This window comes from Takifugu flavidus, chromosome 1 (assembly GCF_003711565.1).
Source record: "Takifugu flavidus isolate HTHZ2018 chromosome 1, ASM371156v2, whole genome shotgun sequence".
NCBI lineage: Eukaryota > Metazoa > Chordata > Actinopteri > Tetraodontiformes > Tetraodontidae > Takifugu > Takifugu flavidus.
In genome coordinates, this window is record NC_079520.1 from 5,431,984 (window position 1) to 5,447,949 (window position 15,966).

Sequence of the window (15,966 nt, forward strand, 5' to 3'; positions counted from 1 at the left end):
TGTCCCTTTAGAAGATCAAATTCCCCACTTAAAAGCCCCCCTAACAAGCAACGGAAAATAATACATTCCTCATGTGTCACATTTCATTAGCGTGGGCATTAGCTACAGCTGAATCAAGCACTTCCCATCTGTACACTCTGGATTCCGTGACCATTATATTGTTACTCCTGCATTCAGGGCATGAAACAATGCCCAGTGTCCAAAGAAAAGCAAACAGGAGGGCCAGGTTAGCCCTTGTTCCCAGTACTGTTTGTCGGGCAGGAAGATGAAGACATTAATGCATCGGCCATGTGCTCATGCAGCTGTGGTCCCGCAGGAAAAGGTTTCAAGGTTTACAATAAACAGTAGCGCAGAGGTGCCTCCAGATGTTAGGAAACAGGGATAGTCTCCCCATACGTCCAACTGGAGCCAGTGGTTTAATGACTTACTGAGCGTGTCATCAGAGGCTCCAGACAGAAGCTGATAGAAGATGTGGAAGTTCCTCTCTCCTCTCGGCTGCTTCACCACGCGCGACTTCTCCAGCAGGTCTAAAACGAGAATGGACGGCAGAAAGGAAAAGGAGGAAATCAGGCAGGCCAAGACAAAAGCCTGACGCAAGAGTCTCCGGAAGGGAAGCCTAAACCCGTTTGGGGAGTAAAATAAGGAATCTCAATCGTGGGTTCCTGCACCAATAAGGTTATAGGCGATTGTATATGTGACACTCCCACAATAGAACATGCAGGACTCATGTAAGGACACGGCACAGCTCTTCCTCCGGGGCAAACACCCAGTGCACCAGTATCTGATCAGAGGGGAATCTGTCCCTCTCTTAGACCGAGTGTGATTTAATTAAAGACTGGGTGCAGAGTTCTGCATCTGAGGCTGCACCAGAGTCACTTCAGCAGCGCGACTAGCTGGATAACAACATTCAATTAGCCTGCTCACAAACCCTCTGAGGCTGACTTTAAAAAGAGCAATGTGAACTTATTTGTTTCCGAGCCCATCTTAGAAGAAAAACTCTGACACACGTAACCTTCAATTTTGTGAAATAGAAACAGTCTAAATGAAAAAGTCACAGTTGTGCAATTATCAGCTTTGTTTTCTTAGTTTTGCAAATGAAACGAAGTAAAACCTGACTTCATATTTAGGATACAGAGAAGACTCCAGACGGATGACTGGGTCTCACTCCTATCATGTACACAAAGGCTCAATGTAAAACTGTATCTACAGGTCAAAACAAACTATGAATGAACAAACTAAAACAATTCCAGGCTGAATGAGTGTGAACATAACAGAGAGATGGATGTGCCGCTTTAATAATCTGCCCTTTTATTGCTTTTAAAAGGGCTCATCTTTAGTCCTGTTACATGAACTTTAACATGATGTCCAGATGAGATGTTCCGTCATATTATTGCTTTTCTTGAGCAGTTTCCCGTTAGGTGCAATAAAGCATGCCGAAGGCCATTTATTGCATCTCCATGATCACTCTCCCAGAGATTAGCGCACATGAAAGAGACAATAATGCCCTTTTGTCTAAAAGACTTTGACTTTTGATTGCCACATCCTCCCTACCATTCTAATACTAAACAGCTGGTTAATGCTAGTTGTATTGTGCAATAAAGTCCAAGACGAACAGATAAGCGCTGAGAAGCAATGATTCCTCCGTTGTGTAAGATCACTGTCAGATAGCCACTGAAACAATCCTGTCTGAAGCAATCCTATGGCACTTCTTAAAAGACAGAGAGTCCCCTGTTCTGAACTAACCCAGGACAACAGACAGAGGTTCATTTGTGCTTTAGGCCCTGAGCTAGTCTCTTTGTTGCTGTGACCTCTTCCACAGAAGGCCGTACAGACAAAACAATGTGAACAGAGGCAAGATAATGTGACAGAAGAGAGCTGTTGCCTGTCAGATTCAGCGGTTTATTTATTTGGAATTCGTTTGTTTCAGTCTTGAGGTTTTTCAGGCATTTAATTCACTTGAAAATGTGAAAAACAAAGCGCAGATGCTGGTAGGGTAAAATCTAACTGTGCTGCTGGGAGACTTGAAACAAAATAGGAAGACATTTTATTATAAGACTTCTAAAATACTTATAGAAATCAATATTAGTGCTACTTACAGTTACTGATGACGCCACCCAGGGGATCTCCTTTAAAGTCAAACTCGATGTCCATGTACTTGCCCTGAAACCAAAGACCACCATGGTATAATGCACATTATCTTAATATACACTGTGAGCAGGATTCAGCGCTCATTTCATGAGATTAGCCCGAGTTTTGGAGGAAAACCTCTCCCTGTAATTTTAAGACCTCACCAACAACAGTCTTCTGTGGAGTTGCCCCCCTTTACTCATCCACCCCGGCCAACTTCTTCCACTTCTCCTCCTGTCTAAAACTTGGATCCAAGAACAGAGCCCTGTAGATTTCCATTTTTGACCCTCCTCTGATGTATTAATAGCACTTTTGTCCACAGAAGAGTCCAAAATCTACAGTCAAGTAGGCTCCAGCCAAACCCAATAAGGCTGCTGTGCTCAGCACAAAATGAGTGGCTGATGAAAGCAAATGCCGAGATTTCTGCCATGTAAATTTGCCTGAATATGCCACGACCCCAATTGGAACAACATTCCTGTTGTCACGGTGACTTGTATCTGCTAACCTAGCTTGCTGGCTGAGTTGCGTGAAGGGAAAATCATCTCTCATGTGTAGGGATTGTAGTGTATTTGGCAGCCTGCCGCTGCTGCTGCAGACGGGCATGACGAGTTTCCATTAAAACCTACAAACCAAAAAAAGATCTGTTTGCATGTCCAAAATTCTAAAGGCAAAGTGCTCTCCAGACAAACTGAGTCACTATCTGAAGAATTTGCAGTTGGGTTCGAAGATGAGCGTGAAACCGTGATTGGCTCATGGAAAAGTGCAGCCATCAACATCTGTAAACAACAAACTTGTTTTTTCCTTTGGTTGAAGCTCAGACGGGAAGGCCCCCACAAAAGATGCTGAATATCTGAAGGTTTGTTCTCCTAAAACCAGTGTCTGGTGGGAAACAAATGCATCATTCATTTTGCAGCACCGTGCTCACAGACGACACGACTGTCGGCTGCAGCTCGTATTCATGGCAACTGGACTTTCTGGAGAGGGCAACAGACTGAAGGTGAAAATCCTCACCCATGAGCCAAAAACATGCCAGTTCGAAATTTAGCAACACTCTGCCTGAGCTACATTTCTAAAATCCATTTGCAATGTTTTTCTTCATAAACCCACATGCAAACACCTACTAACAGCTGATAAAACCTTCTTTTTTTTTTTTACAGAATTAAATAAATATTGCCTTCCATGATCAGCATCGGTTCTGAAAAGGCCTAAAAGATGAGAGCAGAAGTTTGCCCTGACAGAATCACCCTCAGGGAAAGTGTGAAAAAATAAGATGGGATAAGATTGGTGATCCAACTCCAAGTTCAATTTAATTCAACAGCTCGGCTCAAGCGAGCACATGAATGAGAAACTCACTGAGCCAAGAAATTTGAAGAACTACAGAAAAGGGATGCAAAAGTGGGGAATTAAGAAACACTCTGGGGCTTAGTTTGAAGGAAAAAAAAAAAGCATAGATAAAAGTGTCGGATTATGCGCATGTTAAAATGGAGCCCGAGTGAAAACATCCAAGTTATGCATAACAGCCAGCAAATGAGGCCTCATTAGAGGAGCAACAAACTAATTAAACAACATTAGCTGTTCATTAGTTCTGAAAAATATACTTACAAATCGAGAGGAGTTGTCATTTCTCACTGTTTTGGCGTTTCCAAAGGCTGAAAAGGGGAAAAAGTGATAATGTGACACGTTTAAAGCCATCATGACCCATGCATCATTAATGACAAACTTCCCAGAGAAAGTTATAGGCAATATTTACAAAATGGCCCAAGCGTGTTTACAACTACCCTAAATATCATTAATGCCTGCCAACATTGTGCCTAAGTTGGTCGAGCTGTCACTCAGATATGAAGACATTTAGACTGATGAAGCTCCATAATTCTGGATGGATTAAGCAAAGCTCCAGGGCTTCCCAAGCTTAGGGAGAGAGACGACTTCAACGTGTTTCAGGCTTCGAAACAATAACAAACAGGATGTCCAATCACTTCACCTAAGCTCATAATGTGCCCTGCATGTGTTTGAGTCCACATCTTTACATTAAAGTGCATTTTATGGGTCGTTTGGTACAGCTATTACAGTAAACACTTGATCACACATTGTGGCATTAAAATGAAAAGGTCAACATGCTAACAAATAGGAATCCAAGAAATACATTGAAAGCAAAAGAGGGTGATGAGGACAAAAGAATCAGAGAAAGTAGGAATAAACATGAAAACAACGTAGCGTGATGAGTGAACCAGCCCTCTCGGGGGTTGTCTTAATAGCATTATAGCAATGAGATCTACAGGAGCTAAACTCTTACAGATGTGCTGGGCTGCTACGGAAACCGTGGCATACAGCTTTATCATTCACGGGCATTTCCTGTCCTCTGGCCTCAATTAAAATACAGCTGTTTGAAGGAAACATTGAGCTGTGGGAAACCAAGCACATCAGAAAGTCTCTAATTTACCTTAATGATCAAATCTTAAATCAGTGAAATCTGTTATATAATCAACATTCGAGCTATCTTAAGTGGAATATTCAATCTGAGCTTCACAATAGGAATATTGTTGGGTTCCTCGGCTCTTGAATGGTGGGCAGTGTTTGGCTACAGGATAGTTTAGTCACATTTCAGAAACGCTCAGTCAACCTGCTACCAGACATTCAAGGCAGCAAACATGAACTTGAGACTCACCCTCTAGCACGGGATTGGACTGCAGCAGCTGTTCCTTGACCTTATTCACCTCCTGGCCCTTCCCACACACTGCCGCCACATATGACATCACCAGCTTGCTGGCCTCTGAAACAGAGCAACAGGGATGAGTGTTGGGTCTTTACCAAACCTGGCAGAGGAACAAGAGCAGAGTGCCCATCCCTCTCTCCGCAGACATTCCTTTTCCCACATTCCTGCAGCCAAGCGTCGGCGCAGGATCCATATGTCGAGGACTGTTATTGCATCACATCACCCTCATCATCATCACTCTAATGATTTCAGCGGATGGCTGTACTGAAGACGTGAATCACAGATGATGTACGGTCTCAGATTTGATGTTACCGTCGGAGTTGCCCTGAGACACTATTCAGCACGAGGCATGTTCTCCAAAATGATTCTTTAGGATTATAAAGAGGCTCAAAAGTGACACGCCCTGTAGGATGCCTGCTGGCACCGGGAGAGATGATCCCGATGCCAGAGGGAGCGACCCAGAACCAGGGAAGGAGGGCTAGAAAGGAGGCTGCTGATCAGCTTGATGTGCAAATACAGTCACGTTCAGGCAAACTGAAGGAAGGAGCGCACGGCACCCGTGCAAACTTAGGAGCCACTACTTGGATGATTTTTATCATTATCATCTTTCTTAATCTCTCAGGGTAACAGAACACACTTCACGTCATGTCTCACAGAAGCAGGATTATGTTATGTCTTCTGTGTACCTCTGGTATCTGATAAAGCCACACGAGCAGAATGAAAAGGAAAACCCTGGACCAGACATGAATGTCAATGACCCATATCGAAGGGCGCATTTGTGATGGCCTTGCTCCATGAGAAAGCTTTGGGAACCTGATGAGATAAGTAAAAATCCAAATTTATCTCCTCATTTGGAACGAGCAGCTTCTTGGGGTGGGGGCTAGGTTGAACGGGCTCCAAAAACAAAAAAGAAAAAGAAAAAACAGGCCGGCACTTCACGCGATAATATAATCTGTCTGCTCTTTTTCCAGCGTCTTTTCCTTTGCCAAAGGGCATTTTCAAAGTTTGAAATGATTCTGATAACTGGCAATCTTTCGCTGCATTGTTGGCAGCTTATTTGAAAAATGACAGCGTCTTTTCCACAAAGCTGGATGCTGACTGCCAAACTGCTGCGGGCAGAGGTTGGTTGTGAAATCTGGACACCAGCCAGTCATCAAGGTATCAATACCACAGCGACACTTAAAAAATAAAAGAGAAATGCTCGAGTTCAGTGCAGCATTCTACACAAATTCCTCTTTGTTGCTGCAAATGGGAAAGGAAGGAGAAACTACAGATAAAGGGAGTGTTTCCCTCAATATATAGGACTTCAATATTTCCATTGTGTACATTACCATCCTCTTAAATTAAACATATATGGATATTTTAATTACCAAGAAACAGACACTGTAATTATAAGATCACTACCACACATTGCCTGTGTGGAATACATTAAACCTGCATCCCTGCAGCCAACTCAATACGTCTGCTACCTGTGATAGAGTGCTGCCAGAGACCAGGAAATTACATTCCTTTAGGGGTTCTAGAAGATAATACTCCATGCCCGAGTCCACAACTTCAGCTAATGTACAAGTGTACAAAAATAAAGGTGATGTTCACGCTCAAGCTGCCTCGAGCAACATTAGCTTAAAGGAGTTTTGTCACTTGTGAGTTTTGTCTTGAGGTGTATATGTAAAAAGCACCAGTATGATGGAGTCGCTGGCCAATAGTCACGTCCCAACATGTTCACAAAAACATGGCATCAGATTTTTGTTTTTAAAAAAAACAAAAAAAAAAAAAACCCATCTGATACATCAGATCTAAATCTGGATGGTGACTTTAAACACAACATCCCATATCTCAGAGACATGCTTTGACTGGAGTGGAGACAATGATTTGAAAAGAAAAACCTCTAATGCCTTTGGCCCCTGCATACTTGACACATGTACTGATTACTGAAAACAATACACAATAATACTGCATGTGAAGTCTACATAGTGAAAAGTCAAGGGGCAAAAAAGGAAATGGCTCTTAAATCAACAGATTTAAAGTATTCATGTTCTGCCATTAACTAATTACATTTAACTAGGAGCAATGTGTATTTTTTACCTTTTTGGCGGCAGGGAAATATACAAATGGCGACTAGCTTTGACTCAATCAGAAAAAATTTACAATTTCCCCTGAAGTATGCAGTTAGTCTAAAAAACAGCAAATGTCCATTTACCAGTTTTCCCAGCACCGCTCTCCCCTGTGATCAGGATGCACTGGTCCTTGTCCTGATCCCGGAGCGAACGGTAGGCTTCATCTGCCAAGGCGTAGCTGCAGAGACAGAGGAAATAGACCAAACACAGACAAGTTGACGTTATCACGGAGTGATTAAGTTTTGGCTTTAAAGACAAAAAAAAAGAAACCGCAAGGAAATGGTGGGCTACTGCGCCAAATCATATCGCATCCAGCATCTCCCATAATCAATAACATGTGAATTCCCTGGAAATTAGATCTGCAGACGACCACAGGAGCTTTAACCTTAAAAGGACTACTTTTAATTCTCCCAACTACAAAACACACTCAGACACACAACAGTTATATAGTCTAGGTGTTTATGTTCCAGTCTGACTAAAAACAAAAAGGAATACAGTCTGGGTAGAGCAGATCACTAAAGGTAGGGGTCACATTTGATGATAGTAATGATTTGTTTTTTGTCTTTTGGGGAATTATGGCTGATCCTGCATTAGCAGAAGATGTTAATGGTGTGATCATCAGGTCACATGTCGCAGCTTTCTATTCTTTTGGTGGCTACCCTATAATTTCGGTGCCTCTCACACACAAAAAAAAGAGGAACACCGAGTCTGAAAATGCCTCTTCACGGCTTCCATTTGGTTGAGAAGTACGGAGCAAAAAGTTCTCTCTTTCCCTGCCACATGAGAAATTAGCTCTAACCCCCACCTCTCAGAACACTCCTGCATTCATAGCTCGGGATTTTTTTCTTCTCTTCCAACCCCATGTCTGGTAATAACTGTAATTTTACTTTATGACACACTCCAAATGTCTCCGCTTTTGAAAAATTGTAAGGCTGACTCACACTTTAGCACACATTTGGGACGCTGAAGGATCTTTCTGGGTTGTGTCTGTACAGATTGGGACTAAAGCAGCCTGGCGGTGACATTACACCACTTTGGCTCTAGTTACATCCCATTCGTTTTTCAGAAAAGTTTGACATACTCCTGAAAATAACGCTTTCAAGGATGTACACATACGTGTATAAAAATAACTCGTATCTTCGTGGAAACAGTACAATGTCCTAGAATTACCCAACCACTCTGCACAACCTGCTGATTTTGTACCAAACACAAGTGGCTCGCGTTGACTTCGAAACCCATCAGCAAGTTTAACCCCACTGGCTGGGATCAGCATTTTCTCAAGTTAATACTTCACATTCAGCACAGGTTAAATCTAGCTTGAGGTAATTTGGGAGGAATGACTCAAAATAGCCTCTCCCAAGTGCCTATTTCAGTGCTTGCCCCAAGGCTGGGGCACCTCAAACCGCCCAGGTCTAGGTAATAGCATTAATCAAGATTTTATATGCAGCAGACTATGAATGCAGGAATGTCTGACGTTCACAGGTGCTGACAGAGATACTGAGTTGAGGCGTGATTTCAGGCTCATTAAAGACTTTTTTTGTTTCAAACAAACAAAGCCATGCCAAAATTATTTTACTTTGCTATTTTTCAGACCAATTTTACACAAATAGAGAAGAGATGGGACGTGATCCTCATTTAGGGGCAAATAGCTTACCCAAGTTATTATGATGAGGATCACAGCTGGGAGGATAGAGTCACATGGTGAACCAGCACTGACCCTGAATTTAAAGAAAGAGCTGATTGCTATGGCTGAGAGGGGACTGGAGCAGGCAGACAGATAAAGGCATTCCAGGCCACAATCATGTTAAACCTAAGGCTAATTGAGTTTAGCTTTCTGCACCACCTCACATCATTTTGGACCAGAGCAGATGTAGTGCTGCGACCTCTAAAACGACCCCCGTTACGGGTCCACCAACAGCAAACCTTCTTGAAAGCAACAGCGCTAGAAGACGACTTCAACTTAAAAATTAATTCGGAGGAGAGCAGGTAGAAAGGTCATTCACTTGTGCAATTAAACCCATCAGGGTAGTTACTCCCATGGTGTTGTTGCATGCTAATTTTACACAGGCAGGCTGGGAGGGGGGGTTGGAAGAAATTTTACTGACAAGCTACAGTTTTGTCATTAAAAAGGTAATCAATCATTGCAAGTTTTAAATGATTTTTTTTGGTATTAGTATTGGACCCTTTTGTTAAATAATCACCCTTTCCTCTTTGTGAAAATGTATTATTTTGTCCATCAAAGCGTACGCCTTGGTCTAAAATCCCCACCCACACATTCTCAGATCACAGCCCTCCTCCTCCTCTCTCCGGTGCTCCACACTTGCGTGGATGAGATGGGGCATTACATCACTGCTGAAAAGGCCAGCGCAAACCAGCAGATGACTGCTTTTGCAGTCCTGCTGTCTGATCTGATCCTGACAATGACCAAGCCACACAATTACTTTGGCCCAAGAGGAAGCCGGTGGCAGGGAGGTGTGCCCAGACCGGAGGGTGGAATAGGAGTGGAAGCTCCTGACAACCATCCACCCACCCAAACAGACAAAGCCAGGCATATGAATATGGATGATCATTATATAAACGCAATATGAATAGAGTCAGGAGGATTGAGGGAACACACCCAGATCTTAAATAATCATGTCCGAGTCTTAAATCACAGCCTCTCACAACAAAATGAGCTGTAGTTTCTATTCCCACACAGGAAAGAGGAGCAGAAATACATTTAATACCCTGGTGGCTAGAGCAGCATGCCATCAAGAAGATGATGAAAGCAGTAAAAAGAGTGAAGTGGCAGCACAGCTTCACAAGAGTGGACATCAAAATAAGGATGAAAGCACCAAGGTCACTATCAAAGGAACTGGAGCCATCAACAGGGCAGCAAAATCCAGAAAACGCCTGAGACTTTAACTTCTGCTCTGCGCCTCCCTCCCCATAACATCTGCCTGCGGGCTGTAATTTTGGATGTGCACGTGGCGGTGGTGAGCACAAAGCCACATTGGCATGAGGTAAGCGCTAGAAAAGAGTCGAGTCAGTTCTTTTTATTAGCAAACTTGGCAAGGAAGGGGAAGAAGGCTCTGCGATGTGTGACCTCAGCAGACATTTCTAGTGCAACACCAGACAGGACGTGCTGTTGACCTGTTGTTCACGTTGGGTTTTTTTCATTTTCCCTGACTACAAACTGATACTGTTCAGTATTCCCTCTTAATACTTTGGTGCTATTGTTGTGGGGGGGGGGGGGGGGGGGGTTGTCTCTGATCTCAGCGTGATGAGGAAATCCGCCTGGATCTGACGGAAGAGCTGGCCAAGGAAGCAACTTTTTCCTGTTACAGTAAGAGCAGGTGGACGCGTGGGTGGCTACTGTACGGTCCAACTCAGCTCCATCCGATTAGCACAACTGTATTTATGTTACACATTCTGCTGGGACAGGACATGCAGACATGGCCACAACACCTCCAAAACAGCCAAAAGAAAGAGCAGGTATGCTATGGAAGTTTCAAAGTGCAGTAAAGAACACCCCAAACTATTTGAATTAAAAGCTCAGGGTGAAGTGTTGTTGACACAGATCTCTAATTTATTTAACACTTACTACAGGTTTGCCCGATTTCTGTCTGCCCTTGCAAAGTTTGAGGGGGTTCCTGGGCTTTAATTTGCTTTTCTCCATAGCAATTTAGTGTTCCACAGCTGGGGAAACCACGGTGCAACTCATTGGTCGGGTCTCTGAAAAAGCCAAGTAAGTTGATAAAATCTCTTCTTAGCAATTTTCATTGGAAAGCTCTTCAGGGAATTTGTATGGATCAGCATATTAGACTAGATATTCAAAAGATTCTCTATTAAGAGGTGTTAAAATGTAATTTCATACAATGATGACTGGTGAAAAGGCCTCTGGCTGTAAGATAAATGGAAAAACATGCTGAAAGGGGGGGAAAATACACGACCACATGTAGACAGCCACAGAAAGGATGATGGAAAGAAGGCTGTATTTTTATATCCCTCAAAGCAGTGGTACTGTCAGAGAACCACCATCTCTTTACATGTCAGACTTCAATTTTGGTGATATTTCTGGTCATTTTAGAAGCTTTGAGTACTGCCACACACATTTTGACCATAATATTTCTTGAATTATTCATTCATCTAAAAAATGCTGAACCGTTAAAAAAAAAGGGCACAAAACCCAGCATAGAAATAAACTGCCATCTGACTTTAGTACTAGATCACTCAGAATGTCTTGAAACAATGCCTCGGGGTTAACACATGACCCAGTGAGCCCATTCAGAAAACAGACAGAATCATTGTCGGTCTAACCGACAGTGTCGTATTGGTTCCACTTCAGCACCATAGTGGTGGCTAACACACCAGGAAATGAAGGAGGCCAGTGAAAGAGGTCGTTGGTTCAGGGAAATTAAGTTGTCAAGAGTTTCCTTCTCCAGAACCTAAACACTTTTATAGCAGATGCAGCATGAAAAAGCAATAAAAAAAATGAGCTAAAAACCAAAAAAAAAAAAACTGGCAGAGTTTTGGCAAAGAATATCTAAGTGTTTCGTCGGTGCCGACACGATGACTGCAAAATACACCACCACGCAGATGAACCCTGAAACCACACAAATCGGTTCTTATTCCATTTTTGCTGTTTGACTGCTCGTTTTATTCCATCTGACAACTACATGCACCCTCATCAGGCCGTAGACCTGGATCTTCACCAAATGAGAGCGGCGCTGTCCTCATTGACATTCTGCGTTGCATAGCTGCATTGTTAGAGCAAGATTATGCAAAAATATGCCCAACATAATTAAACGTTTGTCTTTTTGAGCAGGAAATAATTACAGAATTAATATAAAAAGGTATAAGATTGCATGGAGGACCAGCGTTCTGTACGGCCGGTCTGCTCTTGTCTGTTTGCCTTTATTTTACATGACTCTTTCCTGCTCTTGTGAGAGCTGCACCCACATTAAAAGGGTTGAAGCCAATTGTTCTCAGTCTGAATAGAATGTTTACTGCAGATCACAGACAAAGGAAGGACTATAAAATAAAATCTCAAGCACACAAAAGCAATAAATGACAGCGGAGCGGGCAATGTTTAACCAGCATTACGTTAACTAAGAGCAGATAGATGCATTATCTTTGAAAAACAAACATAAAGAAAATCATAACCTCAGTCTATTAATGATTACCAAAGGGCTTCCAAACCTCTTCCACAGACAGCAGCTGTTACCATAAAAGGAAAAATAACATATAAAAATTTCTGATTTTGAGATAGGCCTCTGTAATGATTTATTATTATTGTTACATACAATAAATCTCCCAGTTTTTTCCCAGTCATTTATAACTAGGGAAAAAGGGCACTGAAAATTACACTTTGCTCTTAATGGGACAGAGTATACGCTCTGGAGAGCCCAATTTTCTCTCCAATATTGTAGGGGACTATGTCTTCTATATCTTAAATTCATGCAGCAAATGAAAGCAAATGGCTGCATTATCCAGTTGGATACACTTGCATTTCTCTCCTGTGCCGAGGTGGTGGGTGGAAAAAAGGAACACGTAACTACTGTTTCCCAATTGTGTTTCTCCAGGTCCACCGTGCTCTCATCACGCCAACGCACATGCTTGTGAGGGCGTATTCAGCCCACCTGAGTCAAAATGCCACTTCAATAAGTGCCCACTTAAATCTACCTACATACAGGTTCTATGCTGCCGCTTGTGAAGGTCTTGTTATACAACTGTGCACGTGGCAAAGTCTGACTGTCATTGCCATTATCAGTGGCTGTAATTTCTGAACCTTAAAGGATATTTACAACACCTTTTCGATTACAAAGAAGGGAAGGGCAAACAGGGCAGGGTAGGGTCCATAGGGCTTCATCAATAATTCCTTTCAGACTTCAGTTTCAATTTACTATATAATGAGAACTCATTTTAAGTGTATGCCCATGCACAGGGTACAGAAAGGGCTTTCCATCAAGGGTTTATATGCATTTTCTCCATATTTCCCCATTTAATAACTTGTTGAAAAGATCATGGTTCAACAGTACTTACACCCGACGTAGGATGAGATGGACAGAACACAGTATTTTTGCTCACCAGAGAGGCGCAGAGAGCTTCCTCCCACCAGTAAAGTGATATTCAGCACGACACAACTGTACATCAGGAAAAAAAAAACTGTACTGCCTCTGCTTCGTGATCCTAAGGTTAAATTGTGCAATTTTGATACGTTATCAAGAGCTTCTTTTCTTTAAATAAATTGTGTAATTATCCTACATGTTTCATAACAAATAAGTATGAAATGTTAAGTATGCGAAAGGTACTTTTAAGGTATGCAATTAGTCACATCTAAATGTCAATCTCTATACTGCGGCAGGGTCCAGACTCCCGCCATCATAGCAGCTGAGGACCCCCGGCATCCACATTGTGTGAGGCCTCCGTGCTCCATTAGACAGTCATGCTGCCCCCTGTAACCAAAGCTCTGTAGTAGCACGAGGTATCGAGCGCTGAGAGCATCGGGGGTCTCAATACCTCATTAAACAGTGGAGAAATACAATCCTGCCCCAGAGACAGTATCCACACACACATGCATACACACACAAAATCTGTGCCTGGCTTGAGTTGCAAGGGACACACAAAAGATGACTCCAGGCCATCTGTAATGCTGCACTGCATGGAGAAGGGCCAGTGATTAGTTGCCTAATGCTGCAACTGTGTGTGTGTGTGTGTGTGTGTGTGTCACCTGCCAGTTAATTATGAGGAGCCTCATCTGGATAGAGCGCAGGTCCCTAAATTGGTCGAGTGAGCAACAGACTGCTCTTTAGCTGGATATTTATATTTAAATGAGATTAAAAAAAATATATAATTTCTTCCCATAGAAAAAAAAAGCTGGAACTTACAGATACCACTTTTATTTTTCTATTCCACTAACTGTGGTTATGAAACCTTTTTTTTTTAACTATTTTAATTTAAGGACCAGAGTGTTCCATCTCACTGATCACACTGAAGAGCCAGCGAGATAATTATGGTGAAGTAGGGAGAGACTGTGACTTGTTTTTAAGAAACTTTCACACAGTTAAGTCATCCTGGACTTTGTCACTGTGCACAATGTGCACAATACAGTATCGGTACTGTTGATTCTGCACTTGCAAGGCTGAAACTCGACATCACGAGGAACAATAATATTTAAAACGCGACTTCCAGATGGTGCCTGCAAACGCCACTGAAGTGTTATTCAGCCTGTGTGTGTGTGTGTGTGTGTGTGTGTGTGGTGTGTGTGTGTGTGTGGTGTGTGTGTGTGTGTGTGTGTGTGCGCGTGTGTGTGTGTGTGTGGGGGGGGGGCGGGGTTCTGATGGCGCTTGTGTTGCTTGCTAATTGTTATGTAAAATATCTGAGTGCTGTAGAGTCTGTTACTTTTCTAAAATTTTCCGATTTGCAGTCTGTGTTTCCGCTGTTAAGTTGGCTTTTGTTGCAGTTTCAGTTTATTAAATCGATTTGAGTTTATTCCAAAGTGGTTAGTATGATTGAAATAGATCATGACTCCCACTCTATTGAAACTACTGGTCAATATTACTGATATAATTTAGGGTATCTGTCTGCCGGCACCAATAGCAAAGTGCGGGCCATTATTAAGTGTGGATACCCCTGCTCACGTAGGGATCATTGATTCCCACAAGTATAGAGGGATTTAAGACACACAACCCAACAACCTAGTACCACAAGACCAAACACCACAGTGAACAACTTTGGCTTTGACGGATCCAACCTGTCCTGAGCTGCTGATTTTAAAGTGATGAGGATAAGACAGGAAATACACGATTCCGCGAGACCCCCTGTGGTGACCTTAATTAAAGCCAACACTGATCCTCTCTGGTCGGTGCGGTTGTCAAGCCCATCATTCAGAAAGCTAGTCATGCACAACAAATGTCATGGAGAACACGCACACAAATGGTTTTTAAACATCACTTTGAGGTTCTTGTAATATTCATATATGCACATCCATCAGGCCTCAGCTTTTTTAAATCTATTTTATAAATTGAAACATTTTTCAAATCCCTCCCAAAAGCCCTCTCTCAAGGGGATTTTAATGTGCCTCCAGTGTTGTGTTTTTACTGCCTCTGTCTTGTTTACTGCAGGATTGATTGGTTACAGATTCCTGCTTTGTTAAATGTTAATGTTTCCTGGGCTAATCTCAAAACAAATAACTGAAGAAGATGGGTTCATATTCTCACCGAGGGTCTCAAATCAATGATGATTCTTTTACCTTTTTGAACAGTGGATGGCTTTTAAGACCAAGTATCAAACTGGTTTTGTCGTAAAACCATCGCACCATTTTATTTTCCTCTATCTGTGACTCGACCATGTAGTCCCTCAGGGATCTAATCCAGAACTGATTTAATTTGCATGCTAAGCAAAATGCTTTTTCCCCCTTTATTTTTTAGCCCAGTCTCTGTTGTCCTTTAAAACAGACTAGGGGACCTGAAGGAACTCTCATTATGGTAAATAGAATCAGTGAACAGTAATAGCACTGGTCATTATAGCTTTAAGTATGCCCAAATCACAATCACAAAACAGCTAAATATTAAAAAAAATAAACTACATCGTTATCATTTCTGTTTAGTTGGATCAAAGTCACATCATTAAAAACTTAGTTTGGATCCCAGTTGTATTCTTTAGTCACTGACTGCAGTCCTCGCTCACTTTTACATCTTGCAGTCACTTTTGTTGATTTTGTCATCACGAAAAGAAGAATTTCTACACGCACGCATTTGACACGAATTAGGGTTAAGCGCACGCGAGGACGATCGATGTTAAACCACAAAGCTTGAACCAGATGGTCTGATAGGAGGATTAAGATCAATTTATATGGCATGTTGAAACATTCTGTCTTTTGAACGGCATTTTAGGTCTTGTACAAGAGCCCGCCATTGGAAAAGGGGCTTAATCTCATTTATCTGAAGACTAATGAGTAAGGTGATTTTAACCTGTTTATAGGATGCACATTTTATCCAATGGAGGATTTCTCTTTATGGTCAAAGA

The 15,966-nt window shown here is 42.2% G+C and overlaps 1 protein-coding gene across 6 annotated transcripts in view; it reads right to left on the reverse strand.

Moving 5' to 3' along the window:
* The window catches only part of myo1b (myosin IB), a 43,303-nt gene that overhangs the window by 16,444 nt on the left and 10,893 nt on the right, over positions 1–15,966 (reverse strand). For all 6 annotated transcript variants that reach the window (XM_057030155.1, XM_057030134.1, XM_057030172.1 and 3 more), the window contains exons 4-8: positions 7,041–7,135; positions 4,793–4,897; positions 3,730–3,776; positions 2,097–2,160; positions 429–527 (exon numbers count right to left, since the gene is read on the reverse strand). In XM_057030155.1, the coding sequence (XP_056886135.1) occupies positions 429–527; positions 2,097–2,160; positions 3,730–3,776; positions 4,793–4,897; positions 7,041–7,135 (410 nt within the window). The remainder of the gene's footprint in view (positions 1–428; positions 528–2,096; positions 2,161–3,729; positions 3,777–4,792; positions 4,898–7,040; positions 7,136–15,966) is intronic.